The sequence below is a fragment of the Equus caballus genome, chromosome 19, assembly GCF_041296265.1.
Source record: "Equus caballus isolate H_3958 breed thoroughbred chromosome 19, TB-T2T, whole genome shotgun sequence".
Classification (NCBI taxonomy): Eukaryota; Metazoa; Chordata; class Mammalia; order Perissodactyla; family Equidae; genus Equus; species Equus caballus.
In genome coordinates, this window is record NC_091702.1 from 10,456,797 (window position 1) to 10,474,882 (window position 18,086).

The following is an 18,086-nucleotide window of genomic DNA, read 5'->3' on the forward strand; positions in this document are numbered from 1 at the left end:
TCGTCCTGACAACACTGTCAGATTGACTACAAGGCACTATTTAGGCTGGGTTTGATCTTTAACGTGGTTTCATTTAAATGAAACAACAAAGAAATCTATCTTGAAGATCAAACATATGATACACTCCAGGCTTCTCATTTTTTAACAGAAAATTAAAATTATTCAATAGAATTTTCAAGGCAGTTGATATTGATCTCTATAAATATGCCTAACCTTTGTAACATAGTATTTACCTTGACCATTTCCCAAGCATGAGCTTAATGGGAGGATGGTTAATATAAATATTCATTTTTAATTTTTCAAAGATCTAAGAATTAGGTATAAAATTAAAACTAGAGTACAAATATCAAGTCTCTTTATACAGACTAGATCATGAAGAATAGAAATTAAATAACTAAGAGTTCATTATGCAACTACTCAAATACAAACGGTGTGAGGGGGTGTTTGGGGGAAACAAACACTTTTACTTCTGAAATGTATAATGGGTGAACATTCTTAGACCTTTAAGATGCTCTGAGTTTTGGACAATAAGATTATTAATGTAAAGAAAATCACATTTACATATATTTTACTCAAGCCACTGAAAATAAAATTTTCAAAGGAAGATTTAAACTATTTGTATGTTTATTAATGAATTATGTGTTTAATAGTTGTTTACATATTGTGATGTTATACCTATAAATGTGAGAAGTGTTTCAATTCAGGGGATCAATTTTATAAAAACATGTAGAACCTCAATAAAGGGCATAAAATATTATTTATATACATATAATGCCATATATATTATCCTTTATGTGTGAGGTCTGATAAAATAATCATATTGGCTTATAAAATCCTATTTTCTGCGTCAATGACTGTCTAAGCATAGACTTAGAAGAATCTCCAGGTAGTCTGTGTGTACAAATTTTCTAGTTAGTAAATAAAGATTAATACATTTTTTCCAGAAAAATCTATTATCATCAAGATGAACTGTTTCTTGTACTGAGTGGGAAAAGTTGGAGGATCTTACACTCCGAGTAAGTGGCCCACAGATTAGAAAAGGTTAAGAGCTGGTAACAGATTATGCAGCCCATAATGTGGACACATCTGGGGACTTCTTGATTATTATTGGAAACTTATATAGCACATAATTTTTCACTTAAAGAAGAGCAAGTTCTGATATAATTAAACATCACGCCAAAGAGGACCATTTAGATGAATCTGTGAATCTGAGAACTCTAGGAATGTGTTAAATTGACAGATCAGAGAAAGAGTCTGCCCCAGCACGTAACACATATTGTGTGACCTGGGTTTATAACCAGCAAGTCACAGATTTGATTCTCATTTACCCCAAAGTCAGGATTCACCCAGGTCATACCATATCAAGGGTGTGGGGAGAAAAAGGAAACATTATAATAAAATGAACAAAGAAGAAAAGCAACATATACAGATACTTTTTGGTGATTTTGCTTAAAGAGAAAGACAAGGAATCAGGCTAAGTAAAAAATATAAGACTGAAGGGACACAAATAAAATCAAGCTTTCTTGGTTTGTTTTCAGAAAACTGACAACTGTTAAGAACAGAGCCAAAGATGAAACCAAATACAAAATCACTGATGAAAACTGTTTGAAAAGTAATAAAGTAGAAGAAAAATAAGGTCATTATTTCAACAAAAGGAGGAAAAATCAATGTTGTTTTTATCTTCACATACAATTTGATTCACATGTGAGATGTTATTAGGTGTTCTTAAGAAGACAATACAGGAAAAGATGGTACTCTTAAGGCATGTCTAAGCTGTTTCTTCTTAATTACTATAGTTCCACTTTGCGATTGTGATATATTCAGGATTAAAATTCATTTTCTTAATAAGCCTGGCTTTACTTTTAGTTTTTAAATTTTTTTTGAGGAAGATTAGCCCTGAGCTAACATCTGCAGCCAATCCCCCTCTTTTTGCTGAGGAAGACTGGCCCTGTGCTAACATCCGTGCCCATCTTCCTCTACTGTATACGCGGGACTCCTGCCACAGCATGGCCTGAGAAGTGGTGCGTAGGTCCACACCGGGGATCCGAACCAGCGAAGCCGGGGCTGCCGAAGAGGAATGTGTGAACTTAAACACTGCGCCACGGGGCCGGCCCCTTGCCTTTTCTTTTTAAAGAACTATAACTATCTGGTTGGTAACTTTTGTATGGGCTTACAGAAACATTTTATTAATTGAAATAAATACTATATTATCACGTGGCCTAATTTTTAAACTTCTTTTAACATTTGCATTCTGTTTTTTTCTGCCTCTGCCCTCTCTGCCTGCATCGCCCCAGTTTACGTTTAACACGTGCAACAAAGAACAAGCCACTGGCTCAGGAGGCTGGTGGTCTGAGTTCTGCCCTTCAATTTCCTTATCTGTAAAAGATGTCTAAGATCCTTTCTATTACTAACATTTTACAATCTATATTTGAATTTTAAGTGAAAATTTAATGTTTCAAGATAAGTATTTCCAAATAAGAATCTGTTTGATGCTAAAATCTTTGCATCAAGTTCTTCATTGTAAAGTTGAAAGTTCCTCTTTATGTAGTTTTACCTATATACCTTTATTCCATGGGGGGAAAGTGGCATTCCAGGATCTTAGCAATGGCAAAATAATGTGTCGACACTAAAATTAATTGGAGATTGGAAGACTGTGGAGAAATAGACACCTCTCCACAAGGAGGGCTATTGCCCCAAATAAGCTGTTTTTGTTGTTGTTTAACAAAAAGTATTTCCCTTTCATTCTTCTTTTTTAAAGCTAAGGATCTTTAAGATATTAATAGGTTTAGTCTCTTGATTACTAATCCAGGGCCTTTTATAAGAAAACTATCCTGAAATATAGAAAATCTATGTTAAACAATTATGAATGGAATGTGTATGTATTGCTGTTATCAACTCAGGTCGAAGAATCATTCCGTAAAAATGACTATGAACGCACACCCACCACCTCATTCAGGAGGCGTTATGAACACGAATCGTACGCACCTGCTGGAACAGGAACATGATCTGGATCCAGGGCTGAGGCTCTTGGCTGATGAGGATGAAACTGGATTTGCTGTATAGACAGTAATGACCCTTCAGGGAGCAGGTGAAGAACAATTTTGCTACACAGCTTCTAACAGAATCTAGAAACAAATACACGTAGCATTAACTATTAGATTCTTACCAGAGTTAGGCTTTATACTTCAACACACCACCACCTTTAAAAATACATTCTTCAGGGCCGGCCCTGTGGCATAGTGGTTGGGTTCGGTACACTCTGCTTTGGCAGCCCAGGTTCACAGGTTCAGATCCTGGGCGTGGACCTACATTGCTTCTCAGCCATGCTATGACCGTTATCCACATACAAAATAGAGAAAGCTTGGCACAGATGTTAGCTCAGGCCTAATCTTCCTCAACCAAAAGAAAAAAGAAGAGGAAGTTTGGCAACAGATGTTAGATCAGGGTGAATCTTTGTCAGGAAAAAAAAATACATTTTTCAGTCTGTGAACTAACAACTCCAAACTACTGTGTATTTGAGTAGATCCATTCCATGGAAGGTAGATTTAAATGAAGATGCTTTAAACAAGTAGTATTCTATTTATCTTTCTCTTGTCTTAATTAACAATGCATGAAGAATCTCCAAGCAACTCATGCGGAAGAAAAAAACCTCTTGCCAGTAAAAAGGGTGACACCACGTCGTAGCCATCTGATTGATGATTGACATGATACCTGGGACCTTGACATGGTAACCTGGGAAGAATAAGCGCATGGACGGGGGAAACCCAGGCATTTTCTGGGCAGTGGATGGTACCCCATGAACCAGGAGCATTCTTCTCTTGGTTGTGTGGGGGCCACAGAGACAGGCTCCAAAACTCCGGCCAGAGTGTGGCTTCCTGTGAACTGGCCTGCTCTGGTTTGAAAATGTCATTTCACCTTGAAGAGCTCAAGCAGGGAGACTTAATGAGAGCATTCTTTAGGGACAAGAAAGTGGGGCAGGGTGGTGGCAGTGTAGAGCAGAGGTGGGGAGAAGCCGAACGTGGGAGGAGCCATCTAAGTTTTACAGCCCTACAAGATGGGTATTGTTGTTCCCATTTAAAAGATGAGGGAACTTAGCCCATTAGAGGCTCAGCTTGGTGAACCACTGTGACTGCAGTGTTCCCCACTATGACCTTGGAGGCGGCACACAGAAGATGCTTTACCGTGTCTGGACAGATGGCTGATGCTCAGGGCTCCTGCAAGAATTGCTCAAAGCTGCCCAATCTGTATCAGAGCCGGGATTTGGACTCAGCCAAGCTGATGCCACATCGGGATGCTTTGGGCTCTACCGTACCGGAGATTTTAAAATCTGTAGTCATACTAATAGCTAATAGGGTATTTTTTGTTTCAGAATTAATCTGACATTTTAAATGAAATATTTTGAAAATTAATAGATTCAATATGCCCTACTCTTAAAAATGGAAATGGATTAGAGTTTATTAAAAGTTAATGGGGATCCTAATAAGTGGGCATCAATCCCCGCCTAAGAGAGTGCACAGGCTTCTCTAGAAAATGGGGGAGTCGGGGCTCAGGTTTTTGGGAAGAGTCTGGAAGGGTTAAGGGAGAGTGGCCAATGACAGATTAGAGGTGAAGATGTTGGGAGCAAGACAATAAAGTTGCAGAGCGATTTAGAAATATATACAGAAATCTTAATAATAGCTTTCCACGATTCTGAAACACTGGTATGAAAAAGGGCTAGTTTTCATAAACTCAATTGTTTTGGGGAATGAAAAAAATGGGGGGCTGAGCATTCGATATCCATGTATAAAATCAGACATCATTTCCTCTTTCTGTGGGAGAATGGATCACGAGATGTAAAGAGTGCTTGAAGATTCTGTGGCAGAGACAGGAGGCCCGGCGCCGAGAAAGCAAGAGCTCAGAGAATAGACGGGAGCACAATAGGGGCTTGAAATCAGAAATTGTTTGACAATGGTAATTAAAATATTTTGTTTTTGGCACTGGTGCTCTGAAAATTGAACTTAAATTAATTATTGCTGGAGAAATAGGAAACCAAGTATTCCAGGAGAGCACACACACACAAACGGTGTTTGAAATAAATCTAGCTGTAAGGCAGACATTGAGATAGCAATGTGTTTGCTTTAATAGGAAGTTTCAAAAGCAAACAAGTTTTTTTCAAGAACCCACGCAATAGCTTGATGGTCATGTGTTGGACTTCAGGCCTCTGCCATAAAAACGGTTTTTGTCTTTTTCCTTCCTCTAAATTCTTACTGCTCACTCATGTTTTCTTTTGAAAATGGACATTGATTAGATTTATTTTACTCACTCTGAGTCCACTAGCTTTCTGTATACAAACCACAGGGATCCCAGATCACAGAAGATGGGCAAAGTGGTACAAGAGAGAGACTTTGAACTTAGAAGCATACACACTGGCTGTAAAAATAAATGAGTTCTGTGATGTAAGGCTTACTATTAATGCTTTCGGTAAACGTGATCTGTATCGATATTTTTCTCCTCATTTTTTTTCAGAGCTTTCCTGGTGTGGAAAGTTTTCCCCACAACATTAACATTTTGTTGTTAATTTTTCTCTGTAATTTTCTCCCTTCTGTTCATTCTATGGTATGGAACGGTAGGCATGCAATAAACAGTTGTTGGATGAATGAAACTAAGAATTTGTATATTGGTTGTATATTGATTTGTATACTGGTTGTTGAATGAATGAAATAAGACACTGCAGGGAGCAAGAGGGGCCGCAGTGTTGACACTGCTCTTCAGAAGCTTCCAGCCAAATGGGAGAAGCATCTATGAGCAATGGAGTGAATTGTTCTCAGTCCGTGAGATAAGGGAGGGATACACTGCTGTGACCGCTCAGAGAAATGAGCAGCTTGTTCTCACGGGGGAGGTGATATGCGAGGTGGACCTTGGAAGATGATCAAGATTTTGAACTTAGAAAAAGTTTAAGGGGGACAACCCCGGCTGCCCCAGCGGAGTACGTGGAACTTGAAGTTGAGGCCATCAGGGCTGGCCTGAGGTTTATTCTTCACGTCTCCTCCGGTGCCTCTTGGCTGGGACAATTTCTCAGACTTCCCTTGTTTTTGATGACCTTGACAGTTTTGAGGGGTACTTTTGTTAGGTGTTTTGTAGACTGTCTCTCAGTTGGCATTTGTCTGTTCTCCTCATGATTAGATTTTGAGTTTTGGGGAGGAAGACCACGCAGGTAAATTGCAGTTTTCATCGTGTCATATCAGGAGTAAATTTGATCAACCTGACTCAGGACTGTTGATGTTGACCTTGATCACCTGGCTGAGGTGGTGGTTACCAGGTTTCCCCACTGCAGTTACTCTTTTTTTCCACTTTCCACACGGTACTCTTTGAAAGGAAGTCACTCTGTGCAGCCAACACGTAAGAAGTGGGCGGTTGGTTCCACTCCTCGAGGGCTGAATAGCTACATAAACTGAGTGGAGTTCCTCTGCACAGATTGGTCTCTTCCTCCTCCAGTTATTTCGTTCAAATTATTTACTCAATTATTCTATCAGTATTTACTCATGGATATTTATTTCATACTTCGATACTCTTTAGTCTGTTGTCTTTCTCTGATTGTTCCAGCTTTGGCCATTGGGAGCTCTTTCCGCTGGCTCTTGTCCATTTGATGTTCCCCCATCATTGTCTATGTGGGTTCTTTTTCTTTGAGCACTTCCTTATTTTCTGGCACTAAAAGATGCTCTAGGCTCATTTTTGTATGTTTCCTACCCCTGTCTTAGAATCAGCTGTTTCTCCAAGGAGTTCTGGTTCCTTTTATTGGAGAATGTTATTAGAAACCAAGCTCTGGGTGCTGGGTGTGCTTGTTGCTACTAGGGTGTCATTGTTCCTTGGCCTTCTCAGCTGACAGAGCAAGGAAGGAAATTCTGTGTGTATGCTAACCTGTGTACGTACACATATCTATAGATTTTTTATATGTAACCATCTGTATGTGTATTAAGCTAAACATGAGTTCATACTGACTTCAATTTAATCCATTTCCCCATGGATCGTCCTAGCCTCCTCCGCTTGCTTATCTCTAAGCTTCCACATCAACAGGGAGAAGCCTAGCTCCACTCTTAGTATTTTTATCTCTGTGCGCTATAGAAGGTAGACTTCTCTCCTGACCCCCACCCCTGCACCTTCCCCTCCCTCCTCCCTCCTCTCTTTCTCTCTCAAAAATTTTTGTGTATTTGGCACCTACCATAATGCTTGGCATAGAGAGTTTCCTTCTAAACATAATAATGATATTTTATTATACTTTCTGGTTTTTTTCTGGAGCAAGAAAGATAAAACTAGTAGGATAGTCCCATGGAAATAACAAGAAATTATAATAATACGATATGAATTTTCATGTTGAAATTTTATCTCACTTTTAACTAAACACTCCACACTGTATATCTAGCATGAGAGATATACCTATTTGTTAATAAGAACATTCTTCCTTAGTTTACCCACTTGTATTTTAGCTGTATTCCAACTGGAGTAATCTTGGTAATGTTAGGATCCTGGTAAAGAAATACTTCTTTATTTGTTTCATGGTTGAAAATGCTAAAAAAAACTTGTTAGACACCTAGAAAGTTCATGCCACAACTAGAAGGACCCACAACTAAACGTATACAACTATCTACTGGGGGGGATTTGGGGAGAAAAAGCAAAAAAAAAAGAAAAAGAGATTGGCGAGTTGTTAGCTCAGGTGTCAATCTTTAAAAAAAACAGTCATCCTAAATTCTTAAAAAAGAATCTAGAAGGTATACTAATTACCGTTTTGGGAAACATTTTAAATTAGAAATAGTCCTAAATGACATCATGATGTTTCAGAAGGGAGTTATAGTTTTATAATAATATTTTAAACGTCTAGTGGTGGAAATTCTAAATCAAGCAAAACCATAATCAAAAATAAAAATCAGATCTAGTTTATGTGTGTGTGTATGTGTGAATTACTTAAAATATTAGAGAAAGTTAATGTGTGGAATAACTAATGTTAGCATTTACTTTTGTACCAATTACTCTGTTAGATGTTTTCTTTAATTATCATTTAATTTTCGTAATTATCTATTACTATCTATTTTTTTCACTTAGGAAGTCAAAGGGTCAGAGAGTTCCGTGACTTGATCAGGTAAGATGCGGAACAAGAGTTTGGACTCAAGTTCATTAAAATGCAAGGCCCACGTTTTCCTCACAAAGTGATACTGCTTTCTTCAGAGTCACATTGGCTAACGGACTTGAACCTGCCTCCCCAGCTGGGCCATCTACAGTTTCCGTGGGGACAGGACAGGCAATCCAAAATAAACTACCAATATCTTTAACAGGACCACATAAGTTGTCCAGCCCACAAATAAAACCTAAGGCATTAATTTTAGGCGACTGTTATACAGTCAGGAAACTTTCTAACCTGGGAGTAGGACAAATCTTTCACAAGTCTAGAGCCGTGGCAAATCTGTAACGAGAAGCTCTGTGTAAAATGGGAATAATTGGTGTCTTTTGTCCTCAAATATGGTAGGAAGAAGTAGGAAAGTATTCTCAAACCAGAGGAAATAATCAAAATGCCTGGGCTCTGAGTTCCTTAGAGGTGGAGAAAGCTGTGGAATCGGGTAAAGGGAGGGCTATGGCGGTGACTTCAATGCCCTGTGATGCTCTGCTGTCAGTTTGTAAGTGTGTCTGTTTTTCTAAACAGCGATACGGGATCTGAGAAACACTGTTCTTCTCGGGAGACCAGACAATTATAACTCGTGTTGCACAGCGGTCACTAACATAGAGTCTATGCCATTATATACTTTTTATTTAGAGATAAGTGCCTTTTAAGAATAAAGAAGAGAATGTGGTTTTGGTTTTTTTATAGCTAATAGAAATATTAAAGAATTGGCTTTATTTTTTGGAAAAAAGAATGTTAGCTCTTGTTTTGAATTCTTTACCAAACGTACACTTTGGAAGTCCTTTCCCAGCTAAATAAGGGTCAAATAAATGTATCTGGCTTGTTTCCCAGGTTTTTAAACTGAGTTATTCTTCATATCCAAACTATATTTCTAGAATGATTTATAAAAACTCAAATACAGGAATATCTTTGCTGAAATTGCTAGATTGAAAGTATTTACACATTCAACACCACCTATAAATAAGCACCAGAGTCAGAGGAGGCATTTCGAGGGACTTCGCAGGAAGGGAGCTGACTCTTGTTGACTCCTTACTTTGTACCTAGGTGTAAGTGTAATAAATGACACGAACATTTGTGAAGGAGGTGTTGGTATCCCCATCGTATGGAGGAAATCTTAAGATCAAACCTCCAGGAAGCAGTTGAGCTGGCATTTGAACCCAGGTTCCAGATCCTATTCTCCCTCCAAGTATATTATCAAATGGCTCAGACACATTAGAGGCAGCGCCTCACAGAGGAAGTGCGGCTCGATGGACGAAGCAGCGGCCCAGGAGTCGGACCACCAGAGTCTCAGTGGGTAGACTCTTGTTATCTTTTTTCTCTGTCCTATGGCTTCTTATCTGTAAAATGGGGGCAGATCAAAAGCTTGTCTAGAATGTACTTATTTTTAATTTTACTTTTTTTTTTTGCTTACTATCTTTCTCTCTCTCCAAGATTGTAAGCTCCCTGAGGGTAAGTATTTTTTGTTGTGGTAAAATAAATGTAACACAAAATTTACCATTTTAACCATATTTAGGTGTCCAGTTCAGTGGCATTAAGCACCTTCACATTGTTGTACAATCATCACCACCATCCATCTCCAGAACTTTTTCTTCTTGCCAACTGAAACTCCACACCCCTTAAACTATAACTCTCCATTCGCTCTTCCTCCAGCCCCTGGCTCTGTGTCTATGAATTTGATTACTCTAAGTACCTCAAATAAGTGGAATCATACAATATTCATCCTTTTCTGTCTTATTTCATTTAGCATTATGTCTTCAAGTTTCATTTATGTTATAGGATATATTGGAATTTCATCCCTAAGGCCGAATAATTTTCCATTGTCTGTGTGTACCACATTTTGTTTATCCGTTCAACTGGTGAGGGACATTTGGGTTGTTTCCACCTTTGGGCTACTGTGAATAATGCTGCTATGAACCTGCGTGTGCGACTATCTCTTTTAGACCCTTTTTCAATTCTTTTGTGTATATACCCAGAAATGGGATTGCCAGATCATTTGTTAATTCTATGTTTAAGTTTTTGAGGAACTGTCATACTAGAATGTACTCTCTAGCTCTGAAATTCTGTGGTTCAATGAGAGGTACAGAGGCCTATGAAGAAATGTGTCTGAGATGACTGCCCGGAGCAGGGCGGATGTTTGCCCAGGGCTACTGGGACTTGCTCTCAGCATGAATCCAGGACAGACGGCAACAGGATCCGCTAGAGGAGATTTCCTCCCCCTGCTTGACACTAGCCAGACAGGAGCCACAGAAGCCATTTCTGCCATCTTCCATTTAATTCTCCTTTGATGTATTTCAGAGACATGGAATTCAAGATACTGACCCGGAATGAGTAAATAATACTGTCATTTAACTGTATAAATATCCTAAATTGGGTAGAAAAGAAGGAGGAGGAAATGAAACTGGTAATTTATTGATGAGAGCTTTTTCAAAGTAGGTAGAATAAAGGATGTTTTTGAAGTCAACCATAATTACAATTTTGTGGAAAAATGTAGAACAGGCTTATCACTTTAAAACATTTTGCTTTTGCCTGAAAAAAATGGAAGAAGGCATCACAAACCAGTGTGGGCCACTTATTAAACTTTAATTCCATATGATTTGTAGAATATATTTTTGTGTTAGACTAAAACTGTACTCTCCATCACTCCTAAATTAAGGAACTTTTGAACTGAATAACAATTTCATAGCTTCAATGTAGGAAATAAAACAAAAGATATTCCAAGGCAAAAAAAAGAAAAAGATCCTCAAAAGCGAAGGTGAATTTCTGAAATGACTGTTTGAAATTATATCAAATAACTCTTCAAGAGTAGACATTGCTTTAATCATCTCGGTATTTCCAGGTCTTGAATTTGCAAAAGGTGCTCAGAAATGTGAGTGGTTGAATTGGTGAGTACCTAAGGAAAAACTACAAAATTTCTCATTTGATCAAGAATTTAGGGCAGGAAGGTGACGGGAAAGAAGACTTTGTCTCATTTTCACTAAGTTCTCTTTATGATGTTATCGGTTGAGAAACACACGGTTCCTTCTCAGCAGCTGGCTGGCCACTGGCCACATCCCACGCACATGTGCAACCTCCCCGCCCAGAGCAGGAGCGCTGAGCTCGCTTTCGCACTCACGGCAGAAATTCCAGCCAGTCATCAAACGCGTGACAGATGCTTTTGTTCTGAATCATCAGGAAAACGAAATAAAGTTCTTTTGCAAGTGATTGCTTTAACAATGAAAACAAAATTCAGAGAAGAAAAGGGAAATTTGGTAATTGTTTATTCAGAAATGTACAAACTGTAGATGTACAAGTCCTATTCTTTGGCCCTAATTGGGGGGGGGGGGGAAGTTGAAATTATACATTGGTGTATGAACACATGTATTCTATAAATGCGTGGGAGAAAGTCTGTAAGGCTCTAGATCAACCGTGGACAACGGTTATTCTGACATCACAAATGGGACTGGGCACGGGGAGCACACAGTCTTTATTCCATATACTTCCGTATCATTGTAATCCTGTCCTTATGGGTTTATATTCATGTGATACCTGCATAATTTAAAAAGAAAGTCATATACAATGAAAAAGTTGATATTGGTTAAAGCAAGTAATTAAATAATGTCTCACTAAACTACCATGCAGTGGGGCTAATATTAATAGTGTTAAAAGTATTTTTCTCTTTTGCCTTCCTGAATCCACAACCTTTGTCCTAATCCAATTAAGCCTCTGCCTACCTGGCAGTTGGGTGGGCGTGGGAGTGGTGGTGGGTAGACGCTAGATAGTTAGAGGAGTTCAAAGAGAAAGACAAGGTAAGGTAGAATTTATCTGCCAAAATGGGGTTATGAAGCATGACAATAGCCTTGCAAGCAACGCTTCTGTCTTGAGGAAGGATATTCTAAATTTCTTTAGCTCCTTTTAGTCTATCAACTCTGAACATGGAGGGCTTACATTATAGACCTGTGGTGTGGAGGGGATGCAGCCAGGTCAGCTCTAAGGTTGGTAGGGAGGAGAACAGAACATCAAAGTAGTGAAAGAGAAGACTTTTCAGTTCTGGCAGGGGAGCTTGTGGAGAGGAGAGAGACAAGTGTGAGGCCATTAGAAGTGGGTCCTAACTTCCCCATCTTTAAACTTCAGCCTGGAGAAGGGGAAGTATATTACGTAAGTTATGGTAACACTGAGGGCAAGGATGGCCCTTAGGAAGGAGATGCACTCCCAGGTGGCCCTCAGCACCAACACAGGGCAGCCAACTTAGTTAAAGGCACAGCTCACGGAGCAGGCAGAGGAGGTCTGAGGTTTAGCTTTCCGTGCCTCTGTTATGGAGTGAACAGGTGGAAGAAGCTGAGGCTCTTGCTGGACGGCTCTTAGAGCAATCACCACGGAGGCAAAGAGCTCAGCACAGTGACTGCAGTGAGAGCTGTCCAAGCCAGGCCTCAGAGGGGACGCCGAGGTGGGGTCAGACTGGCCAGGCAGAGCTATGGGCCTGCCCATGCACAGTGTCTGGGTGATAAATTGCACCACCGTAGACTTCAGCTGTGCGCCAGCAGGGAGAGGGGATCAAGCAAAGGACATTATCCTTTAGGCAAGAAGACACTCCCTCCGTGCCCCCAGCCCCAGGCACAATGCTTTTCCACCACCACAAGGAACAGAGCCCACTTCCTCCCGCGCCCAGATGCCACCTTAGGGAGATAAGCATGGGAGGGGTATAAGAAAGAACATTTTCATCCAAATGACAGATTGTTTCCTAAATGTACTATTCAAGTGATCAGATGAGTTTAAATTTAAATGGGGACTCAGTTAATTTCCCCCGTACTCACCTGTGGTTAGTTGCTCATGATGAGTTCTAGGCAAAATCATGGTGCATTTTCTCTGCAAATCTGAGTTGTAACATGAAATCTGGCGAGCTTACAATAAGCAAAAAGTAACGATAGAGAACAAAACTACACTGAACAAGAAGACTGGAGTGGAGAAAGAAATTTTGTCCTAATGAAAAAAATCAATCTTATTAAGAGTCACACAGCAAAGGGTAAAGGGTGGGGAGTGGCCAAGGAAGGGAGTCGAGCATCTTGCACAAGAAGGGCTGAAACCTAATCACACACAGTGAGATGCAGTGTCTCTTGTTGCATATATGCTTGCGAATTTCACATGTGAGAACTGTTGGAAAGCTGCGCCGGCTTGCTGTTTTATGTTGCCATTAAAGAACAGAGACTTGCCCATTAACCTTCAGGGGGTGGAGAATCTTGATGCTCTCACACGGATGTTGCTGCCCTGAGGCAGAAGCCTTCCCCTCAGAAGCCACTCTAGGGCCAATGGCATCCAGCGCGTTCCTGCTCCAAGGTGGTGGTGAAGAGCCAGACCCTCCAACTTACCAGCTTCGTGTCCTTGGGCAGCTTCCAGAACCTGTCTGTGACCTAACCGGGAACAACAAGAAGAGCCGCCATTTCTGAGGGGTGACCAAGCATCCTGCTTTGCCTGGGCCTGAGGTGGCTGCTGGAACTTGAGACTGCCAGAGCCAAAACTATGAAAGTCTCCGACCAACCAAGAGGAGTTGGTCGCCCTGGTTAATCTGAGCATAAAAGGAATTAATTCGTGTGAGGCTTTCAGACAGAAGCGTGCTTGGCACAGAGCGAGTGCTTAATGTTTGTCATCATCGTGGTTATCACTATGACAATTACTACTATTGCATATGGAGAAAGAAATGATCCTTCCGTCAGGAGGAAATATTTGAATGTTGCCATAATGCTACTTTGATTCGAGAAATGGGGCTGCATAATGACCCTTGGAAGCTCTAGGTCTCTTGGTGTCCTGAAATTTGGGTCTCTTGGACACCTGAAGTGGTATCCTAATTGTTTACTTTAGAATGAACTTCATACAGAGATAGTACTGAAGTGTAGACTGAAATAAAATTCTATACAACGGAAATAAATTTCTCTGGGGAAATGACAGAAGAAAGAAAATCTCATAACTGCGTGAAGCCATCCACTGGGTCTCTCCGAAATCCTCCAAAGTTCCAGCACTCCAAGTCGTGAGCAAGTGAGGCTTTTGATGCTAATGCTATTTTGAGGCTCGGAAGCCTAGAAATGTGGCAAGAATGCCATCAGAAAGCTCTAAGGTAGGCTTGCTATTTTGCAGTATTTAAAGGATAGGTGAGAGAAAAACTTTCTTGCAGCAGAATAAGGGGAGAAATAGCTAACATTGATTGGTTTTTTATGTCGGGTACTGTTCAAGAGCTTATGTGTGTATTGCCATGTAATGCTCCCAACAATCCTATGATGGAGATACTTCCAGGTTAGAGCAAGAAGCTGAGGCTGAAAGATGTTAAGTAATTTACTATGCTTAGACTAAGCAGCAATTAATAACAGTTGAAGTAAAAGAGGGATTTAATTTATATCTAGATATTTTTAATTATGTAAATCCTTTTATAAATTTTGTATCACTTTCATTTACACAGTATTTAGAGATTCGTTGATAGTTTACTTTTGGTTCTGATTGCAGTTTTGATCTTTATAGGACAACTGGATGAGTTATGTGGCTCATTTCCATTCACGCTCAAACTTCTCTTGAGGGACACCCAGATGATTGACCCATGAAGTCCCACCTCAGGCTATCGCTGTTCCCCAGTGAGAGCCACCTGAGCTGGAAGCATAGCAATCGAGGAGACAAACTGCCTCTGCCAAGTTAGCTTGGAAACTAGAAAGTCCATAGTAGACGTTAGAAAGGCTATAGTAGAAGCAAATGTCAAAATTATTTTTCTATAAATTAATGTTACACCCAACAGAGGTCAATATATCTTTGAAAGCCTTAGTTTCACCCATTGCTTCTTTCAAGTTGTATTTAAGTACAACTTGTTTCATTCCTATGGGACCTAAAATCCAGCGATGATGACGTTAGTCATCATAATTAACATTACATAGAGTCAACTTCTTTTTTCTATTTCTGGTTAATCAATTATTTCTACTATCATTTTCTTACTGCTGCCCAGAGAAAGAGTTATATCATAGAGTAGCAATTTGGTTGCTACTGGTTCAGCTTCCAGAAACTCAGCCTTCTAGTTGTACATTTGGAACAGCTGGTTATATTCTCGTCCCGTGGAGGGAGATGGGAAAGTCTATTGGAGGACCACAGTAAGAGTTACCAGAGTTGGATATTGCTGCCTCAACTGGCTATTTCCGATGGTCCATGGAGTGGCATGAACTTTGGGATGAGAAGACAATCAATGTTCATTCAACAGAGGTGGCAGAAGTGGGCTACTGCCCCGAGAAGCTCTGGCATCTCAAATATTTGCCTTGTGTGGCGTATCTGATGCCACTGCGAGTTAAAAATCATAAAGTTCCAGAGCTGAAAGGGACTTTGAGTGGTAGGCTTGCTCATATAAGTCAGGAAAGACTTGGAAAGCTATTCTTTTCTTTAAAATATTGAGATCTAAAAACAGTTGAAAGCATGGTGAAGCACTGATTCAATTTTCCCCATGTATTTAGATTATAATGGCTTCATTTTGAAATTAAATGAAGTGTTTCTACATTGGCAAGGCCTCATTGTCAATTTTTCTGCTTCACTGAGAGCCCTTTCCTGAGAAGGGGAATCTGGGTATCAGAAAGTTCAGATGGAAGGCGTTTATGACCCACAGCCAGCCTGAAAATGGTTGAGATATTTAAAACCCATCTGTACTGTATGATAGCATCTTGCTCAAAGGAAATCTCTCAGCAGATAACCACTGGGCTGGTCCTCCCAGGAGAGGACCTTTGAGATTCATGAATTCACAACCATCAGGGCAACCACGCAGTAACTGGTATTGTTCTGTATGAAAAAACTCTATGAGGAAACCCTCATTAGTATTAAGCCCTGGGCTGGGGTCCTGGATTGAGAGAAGCAGCAGCAAAAGAGCAGGTGGGATACATGACAAGGGGTCTTTCCCAGGATTTGGATGGCAGAAGTCAAGAAGTAGCTGATGTGCTGTTTCCATAAGCATTTACGAAGAGCCTAAAACAGCCATGTGCTCCAGGTATAAATATCACAGAACACACCCTTGCATATGCCAATCCTGGCCACCTATCGAGAGCAACAATATCCCATGACAGGCTTTGCCTGAGCCACTTCCAGAACCAAAGGAGGCAGACCTGGTGGTTAACTAGGAACTCTGTCACCACTAATGTTGCTGGGCTGGAAAGAGACTAGGTTGAGATGAACAGAGATGGAGATACATGAACAGTAAGCCCTGGGTCCTCACTTTCTCCCACTCCGTCTCCTCACTGGAATGGGAGCTGGCTCTAAATTCTGCCTAGCTGCTGCCAGTGCCTTCCCATCTGGAGACCGGCCTGTTCGCGGGTCTCCCTGTATCCACATGAATGGACTATGCTGGAAACATGCCCTTGGCATTCCTTTGCTGCCAGGAACTACATCTGTTCAAGAGCTCTAGTTGCCCTGCAAGCTTCATCTTTTTAGATATGATTTTAGGCCTTATCTGCAGAGCCACTGCTTATAGCCATACACGCTTTCCACTATGTGTGTCCAGGGGGCGTCATTCCCACAGGCCACTGTATAAAAGGTGCCCTTCGGAGGTGGGCAGGCAAAGGGCCTGCACATCCCATGCAAGTGAGCCACACTCCTTGGACAGTGTGATTTGGGATTGTGTGGAGATCCCTGGAGGAGGCTGACATTCTATTCTAGTTGGTTTCTTCTCAGCCATGACTTCTTACCCCCATTCTCTGTGCTTATGATATTCTTTACTTTTCTCAACCCCCTGCATGCCTCTGTGGCCAAGACCCTGCTTTATGACTCAACCAAACTTCGTTTAGCTTACCGAGTCTAGGAATGAAAGACAGGGAGGGAGAGAGACGTTTGAGAAAGTGCACGTAGCTCTTGTTCCAGAAGAAGACTGCAGAGGCCACAGGTTACCTCTGATCACAGCAAACGGCCTGGCAGAGCGCGGTGAATTTGCACCGAAAGGGAATAGTGCTTCTTGTAGTTCCTTCAGGGCACGTGTATGTTCAATAGCAATTAGGCAAATAAAAGAGGCAATAGAAATATGCTTGTCCTTTGCAGATTTGAATAAAAATATTACTCAAATATTCAAATAGTCTATTCCTTGGGAACTGAAAGTTTATCAACATTGTTCTGAGAGCCTGAGAACATGCTGCCAAAGGCTTTATTATCACAGAGCGAGGTCAGCGCACCCTATAGGGTGCACAGCAGCTGATGGGACAGACTCTGCTGCTGCACACCCTGGGCTCAAAGCTCAGGTCTACCGACGGCCAGATATGTGACCTGGGGCAACTTTGTTTTCTCCTCTATATTTCAGTTTCTGCATTTGTGATTTAAGAATAATAATACATTACTCAGGGTAGAGTAAAGCATTTAAAATGATGCCTAGCACATAGCGCTTGCTGCTCCTAGTAGCACAGAGGGGTTAACCTAGAACCATTCTATAACTATGCTTGTAACGTTTATTTATGGAGTATTTAATGATTATTAAGTATGGAGTTTGTTACAGAATGTATGGTCATATATTTTTGAAAAATTTATTATAAAAGACACAACATAAAATTTACCATTTTACCATTTTCAAGTGTACAATTCAGTGGCATTAAGTGCATTTATGACATGGTGCAACCGCCACCTCCATCCTGTTCCAGTAAGTTTTCATGACTTCAAATGGGAACTCCATACTCATTAAGCAGTTCCTTGTCATTCCTCCTGCTCCCAGCCTTTGGAAGCCACAAATCTGCAATTTGTTTCTATAGATTTGCCTTTTCTGGATACTTCATATAAATGGAGTCATATAATATGTGGGTTTTTGTGATTCCTCTTTCTTTCTTTCTTCCTTCCTTCCTTCCTTTCATCTCCCTCACTCACTCTCTTTTTCTTTCTTTCTCTTTCATTTTTTGCTGGAGAAGATTTGCCCTGAGCTAACATCTGTGCAAATCTTTCCTCTATTTTTTAGTATGTGGGCCACCAGCACAGCATG

At 40.5% G+C, this 18,086-nt stretch overlaps 1 protein-coding gene across 5 annotated transcripts in view; it reads right to left on the reverse strand.

Moving 5' to 3' along the window:
* The window catches only part of VEPH1 (ventricular zone expressed PH domain containing 1), a 207,957-nt gene that overhangs the window by 45,016 nt on the left and 144,855 nt on the right, over positions 1 to 18,086 (reverse strand). For all 5 annotated transcript variants that reach the window (XM_001490024.5, XM_070242524.1, XM_023623200.2 and 2 more), the window contains exon 10: positions 2,986 to 3,125. In XM_001490024.5, the coding sequence (XP_001490074.1) occupies positions 2,986 to 3,125 (140 nt within the window). The remainder of the gene's footprint in view (positions 1 to 2,985; positions 3,126 to 18,086) is intronic.